At 52.7% G+C, this 7,122-nt stretch overlaps 1 protein-coding gene across 2 annotated transcripts; it reads right to left on the bottom strand.

Moving 5' to 3' along the window:
• Nucleotides 1-471: 471 nt before the first annotated feature.
• KPNA7 (karyopherin subunit alpha 7) lies at nucleotides 472-6,827 on the bottom strand. Of its 2 annotated transcripts, none has more exons than XM_036392421.1 (10): nucleotides 6,730-6,827; nucleotides 5,964-6,104; nucleotides 5,345-5,430; nucleotides 4,655-4,923; nucleotides 4,083-4,165; nucleotides 3,382-3,645; nucleotides 2,795-3,028; nucleotides 2,283-2,465; nucleotides 1,709-1,858; nucleotides 472-688 (listed from the first exon to the last, which is right to left on the bottom strand). In XM_036392421.1, the coding sequence occupies exons 1-10, from the start codon at nucleotides 6,790-6,792 to the stop codon at nucleotides 608-610; spliced, it is 1,554 nt and encodes a 517-aa protein (XP_036248314.1). In that variant the 5' UTR covers nucleotides 6,793-6,827; the 3' UTR covers nucleotides 472-607. The 2 variants fall into 2 exon arrangements, with proteins under 2 accessions (XP_036248314.1, XP_036248315.1); XM_036392422.1 differs by having other exon boundaries at nucleotides 5,967-6,104.
• Between the last annotated feature and the right edge of the window lie 295 nt (nucleotides 6,828-7,122).

Raw genomic sequence — 7,122 nt, 5'->3', positions numbered from 1 at the left:
AGGCTGATGGATGGCAGCAGGGAAGCTGCAGCAGAGCTGAATCATTGCCCCTGCACTGCCTCCAACAGCTTCCCTTCCAAAGGAGCAGCATTTGCTCAGCAGCTCCCACATCCACACTCAACTCCTCCAGGTGAAATAACACAGCAAGGCCCCTGACCCACCTGGGCCTGGCTCAGCTCCTTCCCCACAGCAGTGAGGGTGCCTGCAGAAGGGTGAAACACCTCTCTAAGAGGTTTTCAGAGCTACTTCAGCCACTCCAAGTCAAGCCTAGGAGTTTCAGCTCAAGGATTTGGTGGCAGGATGCTGCTCTCCTGCAGTTTAATATACTTAGAAGAAAGATTCCACCCAGAAAATCTGCCCAGGGGCTCCAACTCACTCCTGCAAGGCCTTGAGATGCTATTGGGAAAAAACAAGTTAGGTCATCTGCAACAGCAGCTTAAAAGAGGGGGGGAAATAATTAAAGGCAAAAGGTACAAAGCCAAAAGTGCAATTTATTGACGGTTTCAGAAGTAAAAAGGCTCAGCATCTCTGCTCCTCGTGGTTTGGATGTCTGAGCTCTTCCAAGGTACCTCCACCCACCAGTTTAGAGCTGTGTCATGCTTCATCTTCAGAAGTTGAAGTCTTGCTTCTCTACTGAGAAATTATACAGCCCATCTTGGCCAGTCTGGGGCTCCAGGTTTAAATTCTCCTAGGAGGAAAATGATAAAAATCACTCACAGGGTCTGCATTTGAGTAAACCTAAACTTTTTACAGCAACTCTGTTTTAGTCTTGTTTTAAAAATCCTGTTAAGCTCAGCCTGACTGAAACAGAACTCCTGAAGAGCAGGCCAAGCCTTCCTGCTCCTTGCAGCAGCCTGAAGCTGCAGTGTCCCTGCAGCCCACACACAACAGCAGCCAAGCCTTTGGGCTCAGACTCCAGAAGAAAAGGAAATAAAAGTGGCTGCAGTGGTAGAGCTCACTGAAATTAAATGGCCTGCTTGGAACAGCAACAAGCCAGGACTGCTCAGGGAGATGTTCCCTGGCATGCAGTCCCTCCAGCCAGAGCTGCTGTGGAGAACTTCCTCCACACCCTCTCACAGGGACACCCCACAGACCCTGCTCTGGCAAAGCTCTAAACCAGACCTCTGCCTCCTGCTGCAGCTCACACCCAAACTGAGCCACAGTTCCAAGGCCTGCCAGACCTCTAAGCCTCTTCCCTGATGCTTTCCCATCTGCAAGTCCAAGGCTAGGACCAAGCATGGCATCTGTGACGGTCATTGGACCCTTGCAGCTCCTAGCTGGTGTCCTATCCTCTTTTTCCATGGATTCCTTACCATGAGGAGGGTCAAGTAATCCAAATGCAACCTGAGCACTGTTATCAGCTGAGTAGGAGGCTGCCATTCATAGTGACAAGCCAGCTCAGCTCTGAAGGAGGAAACTTCTCCACATTTGGTATTCATATCAGTAACTGCAGTAACTCCAGCTGATGCCAGTTTAAATTCCAGCAGCAAGATGCTATCAAGGCATCCATGTCTGTTGTCCAACTCATTGGCTGACAACTGAGAGCTTTCACAGACCTTTAAAAGCAGCTGGAAGAAGCTGCAAGGACTACTTTGGTCATGTGGAAGTCTCCTCTAAAAACCTTTTCCCATATCCTTAAACTCTGTGCTTCATTCCAGTGTGTAATAACTTCACATTTTCAGCTGAGAAACAGCAAGGGCTCACATACCTCACCAGAAAAGTATTTCTCTATGAGGTCCAGGGCAGCTCTGTAGACCATGTCATTCTCATGGTTCTGCAAATCCTCAATTTTCTCCAGACCATCGAGTTCTTCCACCAGCAGACACAACTTCTCTGTCTTTCCCAGCTTCTCAGCTGCCTGTAGCATTGGAAAGCCAGGCAGGAAAACAGAACATCAGTAACAGGTCTGAGATGGTTTTTTTCTGTAATTACAACCCTGATCTACAAGTCAAAGGCTCACAGTCCCTGAATTTATGGTCCCTTCCTGATGCCAGGGATGTGCCTGTGGTACACCAGTCTCTGCTGGGGGCTCCCAGCCAAACCAGGGAGCAGGGGATAAAGAGCAGCACTTTGGGAACTCAATCTTGCCAACCCTTTACACAACCCAAGGGTATCCAAGGCAAATTTAGACAACATGAAGTCTCTCTTTACTCCAAATATCAAGAGTCATTGTTCTAACCACACAAGATGAGCACTTGCTGCTCTTTGGAAGAAGGAAGTCAAAAGATGAGACCTTATCAGGAAGAGATTAAAAAATGTCATCCAGGATGAGCAGATCTCACCAGGAAGAGATTTGAAATGGTGTCCAGGATGATCAGGATGGTTTTGCTGTCTTTGACCAAAAGCAGGTTGAGCAGAGGTTTGAGGACCCCGGAACGGACGAGCTCCACCACCTGATCCACTGTTGCTCCAGTTGTGAAGTTGGCCACCACCCACACAGCCTCCTTCTGAGCCTTGAAATCACCCTGGGAAAGCAGCACAGCAAAGGCATTCCCAAGCTGTGGTATCCTCTAGGATGAGTGTGAGGCCAGGATAACCATTTCCCTTATCTGCAGCTTGCCCAGCCCCTTTGGGTGGTGCATGGACACCTGGCAGAGGTGCCAAGGGCAGCTCCAGGATGTGTTTCCATGCAGGTGTACTGACAAATTGGGATGCTCAGGCTGTCCCAAGGATCTCAACAGCTCTGAAACAGCCTGCTCAGGCAGCTCTGGGGCCAAGTGCTTCACAAAGGAGCCATGCCAGGCCTCCTGAACCCCACATCCCTCCCCTCAGTTGCCCTGTGCCCATCCCTTACCTTGTCAAGCAGCTCCACCAAAGGTGGCAATAACCCACAGGTGATGATCTGCTGGATCTGGTGGGAAGGCCCTGCTGCAATGTTGCTGAGGGTCCATGCTGCTTCCTTCTGGATCACTGACTTGCTGTGCCTCAGCAGCCGGGGCAGGACAGTCAAGGCACCAGCATTGATGGCTTCCTGGGTCTGCTGGTCTGTGCCTGTGACCACATTCCCGATGGCACGGAGAGCTGGAGTCTAGACAGAGATTAGAGGAGATGAGGAGAGTCCTTACCTCCAGGGATACATGTCAGAAAGCCCAGCAAGATCCCTCCCTAAGTGCTTGATCCTCCACACAAGGAGAGCATTGTGGGTGATGGCTGTTTATTTACAGCCCTGTCGTCCCTTGTTTGCTCTAAGCAGCTTTAGAGCCTCTATCCAGCCTCCAGCCCCAGCCAGCAGAACCAGCAGTGCCTCGACAAGCAGGCAGTTCCATGGGCTGAGGGGACAGCACACCACAGCTGCCACACAGAACAAGGGCACCTGCCTTCCCTCTCCTCAGACCTTTCTACATTAAGGGACCACAGGGTGGAAATTTGATTGTTCCCTACCATAATAATCAAATCTGGGCTGTCCATGAGTTCCACAAGCCTTGGGAGAACCCCTGTCTCCACCACGACTTGGATGCGATCATTGCAGCCATCAGTCAGGTAGGAAACAGCCCAGCAGGAGTCGGAGATGACATCCTTGTCCTCATGCTGCAGGAGGATGACAAGGACTGGCAGAATCTTCTGCACAGCATCCAAGGGAGGGCAGGGGTTCTTGTTCCTGCACAGGTTTGACAGTGTCCAGGTGATGTTCCTCAGGAACCCAACCTGAAACACAAGGTAGGTGTAAGAGCCTCTCAGGCTGTGTTAGCCTGTGAAGGTTCTCACACACCAGAGACAAAACAGTGGGGCAGGAACCATTGCAGAAGGGCAGAGACAAATCACAGAGCAGCAGCAAGAAGCCTGAAGGGCAAGTTCAGCCCTTCCACATGCATATGCAAGCCTGCCTTGCACCAGTTTCATTTTATTCCTAGCCTGAGATAGTCAGAGCTGGATAAGAAAGGCCAGGATGGAAGAGATCACATTGACTTGGAGTGTCTGCTTGGCACCCCCAGCTTTGTGCATAGGCAGGGCCATAAAAGCAGTTTAGAGCAGGGTCTCATTCAATGACACAAACAGTTTGCTGTGTACAAAGCAGACAGTGGACTCACCCATCACCCAAGGGATTAAGATCTGTTAAATCAAGGAAATGGAAGGTTATTTACTGGAGTTGCAGGTGACACCAGAGCCAGCAAGGGAGGAATCACATCACGAGCAATAAGAGCATCCCTGTAGATAGGGCCATCACCTGGACAGATAAAAAGGGTTGGTCACTGCACCTGCCCAAGTCACAAGACAGTCAACAGCAATCAGACCTGCAGGGCCAGGGCTGGGTGACCCACCAGCCACACACCAATAGGCATTTCCAGGTGGGAAGGATTTACTGGGCAGACTGGAGTGCCAGCAGGCCAGCCAGGCATGACCCCTTCTGTTCTCCCTACGGTGACATTAGAGGGTTAAACCACCCCAGCAGGACAGAGTCTTGCCCTTGGCTTTGGCCAAAATCCTCTTGCAGAGCCAACACAGGATCTCAAAGGCTGCCAGGCAACACTAAGGGGATGAAGGGTTATGGGGTTCACTCGGGGCAGCAGCTCAGAGACCCAGCTGCATGGAGAGGAGCTCCAGTGCTTCATCTCCCCAGCAGAATCAGAATATTCCAAGTTGGAAGGAACCCACAAGGATCATCAAGTCCCTGGCTCAGTCAGGGACCTCCAAACGCCCCTCCAGGTCTCCTCACCTGCAATGTTGCCCAGGGCCCACACTGACTGCTCGCTGATGTGCATGTGTGGGGAGGACAGCAGAGAGATGAAGGCTGGGATGGCTCCTCCCTCCACCACGGCCCTGGTGTGCTCAGAGGTGCCAGAGGCAATGTTGGTCAGTGCCCAGGCTGCCTCAAACTGCAGGGCAGCATTGTCAGCACGGCCCAGGAATTCCACCAGCCTGGGGATGATCCCCAGCTTCATGATCTGATTGATGGGGGGGTCCTTGTGCTTGGACAGAAGTCTCCTGTGAGAGAGGACACAGCACAGCCAGCCATGAGGAACCCTGTGTGGTGCCACCACAACCCATAGCCCTGTGGTCCTTTGTGCCCCTACCCTTGTGGGGACAGCCCTGCTCAGCACTGACCCTTTACAGAGCCGGGCTCTCCAGACCTTGTCCTGCCCAAGCATCTGACACTCAGTTTCTTGTGGGACCCAAGATAATTTCAGGCCCAGGAAGGGGCAGCACAGCCAAACCTTTTGTTAGGTCCATGCAGGACTGTGAGCCAAGCACAGCACAGAAGCCACAGAACAGGCACCAGCTGAGATTCCCTTGGGCAGTTTGGGTTACCAGGCCCCATCTCCCTTTGCCACCTCTCTAGAGAGCTCCTCAAACAGGAACTTGCAGCCCCCAGGCCCCAGCACAACTCCAGCAGCTGGGCACATACCTGGTGGCCTGGGTGGCGAGCAGCTGCAGCTGGGTGTCTTCCCCATTCACGGCTTCCAGGATCTCCTCCAAGGAGGGCTGAATAATCTGTGTCACAGGGAATGATTCAGAGTCAGCCGGGGAGCTGGGACTCCCTCTGGTTTAATCTCAGCAGTCAATCAGCTGTCTAGACCCAGCTCAGTCACCATTTCATATCTAAGCAGTGTCTATTCTTTATGCAACACGGTTTCAAGATGAGGCAGGGGAAGACAATCCACAAAAGCCTTCAAGGCAGCTAATGCTTGTAATCAAGCAGTGAAAGAGTCACTGACACCATAATGGGCTGTGAGCTCAGTAATTACCCCTGGCTGTGCAGGGAGCCAGACAGGAGCAGCTCCCAGCGAGCCAGAGCACCAGCCTGTTCTACCTGCCATCAAGGGAGGCCAGCAGGACATCATCACCATGAAAAATTGCACAGACAAAGGCCAGGCAGTCTGAAACACTCCCCAGCACTGGGCATGGGGATCAGAATGGCACCAGCTATTTAAATCAAGTCACCCCAGCTGGAATTGATAGTGGCCCAAGTAGGGGATGATTCCTGCTGCACTGATCCCACCCAGGTGCAGAGCACCAACACTCACCACCTCAGCTGCTCTGTCTTGTCCCAGAGAGGGATTCTCCTCCTTCACATGAAAGGAAATGTTTCTGCGCTTCAGGAGCTGCTCATCCTTCTTGGCCTTCCTCAGCTCAACGCTCACCTCCACCCTCTGCCTCCGCAGGCTCTGGGGGGAAGAGCAGCATCCCACTTATATCTGCATTGCCCCATTCCCCAGGGAGTTCATCCCTCTGCCCCACATTTCCCACAGGAGGAGTGGGGAGCCAGCATCTCCTCCCGGTGGTCTGGAGGGTGATGAAGGAGTTGGGACAGAGGAAGGCTCTCCCTCGGTGCCTCCCAAGGACATGGGCTGCTGGATGAACCAGCAACCAGTGGGTATTTTTAAAAGTAGATTTTCTGAACCTGAAAGGCAAATCCTCATCTCCTCTACTGGCTTAAATCAAGCTGACACATCCTACATCTGACATCCCATACCAGCCCCAACTCCACAGGGATAACTGCTGTGGAGAGCTCAGCTGCCTGGGGCTGAGCCATCTCCCTTCCCCAGCCACACACACCCAAAACTCACATCCCCCTTGCCTGTACCACCACACTCCTTGCAGCCCAGCCAGCCCCACACCACATCCCCAAAACCACCCAAACATCCCAGCTGGAGGTATGCAGAGCCATTCCCCATTCCCTCACACAGGTAGATTGGGGGCCATGGACCTTGAGAAGCTCCTCCATCAGGTCCTGCCAACAGTGGGCTCTGCTGGGGTCCAAAATGCTGGCACAGGCAGGGGGATACTCACAGTTTCATCCTTGCCCTTGTTCTTGAACAACTTCATGTGCTGGCTGTGCTTCCTGACTGGCATCTTGGCAGAGTTGAGAGAGGTGCTGGAACCCTCACGTGCTCTTGGGGGTCAGCACAGAGCAGAGTCAGGTCACAGCTGCCCAGAACCATCCCCTGCCAGCCACTGAGGGGGCTGGGACCCTCCACTCCCACCACCAGCCTGGGCCACACATTTCCACCCCACACTTCCAGCAAGGGAGACACTGGAGACGCCCTGGCCCAAGCAGGGCTTGGTAGGATCCTCACACACTGCAGCTGAGCCACTGAACTAAATAGAAGCACAAACTACCACTTAATATCAGGCTACAAAAATTACAGCTGCTGCAATCCCAGGAGGAAGCCAGACACAGAC

The sequence above is a fragment of the Molothrus ater genome, chromosome 16 (assembly GCF_012460135.2).
Source record: "Molothrus ater isolate BHLD 08-10-18 breed brown headed cowbird chromosome 16, BPBGC_Mater_1.1, whole genome shotgun sequence".
Taxonomy (NCBI): Eukaryota; Metazoa; Chordata; class Aves; order Passeriformes; family Icteridae; genus Molothrus; species Molothrus ater.
The sequence above is the reverse complement of the archived record's forward strand: the minus strand, read 5'-3'. Positions and strand labels throughout refer to the sequence as shown.

Excerpts from the sequence above, each read along its gene's own strand:
- KPNA7 (XM_036392421.1), bottom strand. The coding sequence starts at position 6,792 with ATGCCAGTCAGGAAGCACAGCCAGCACATGAAGTTGTTCAAGAACAAG. Across the intron at positions 5,431-5,963 it reads AAGACAGAGCAGCTGAGGTG|ATTATTCAGCCCTCCTTGGA; the intron begins GTGAGTGTTGGT and ends CCTGTGACACAG. Across the intron at positions 1,859-2,282 it reads CCATTTCAAATCTCTTCCTG|GCAGCTGAGAAGCTGGGAAA; the intron begins GTGAGATCTGCT and ends CCAATGCTACAG.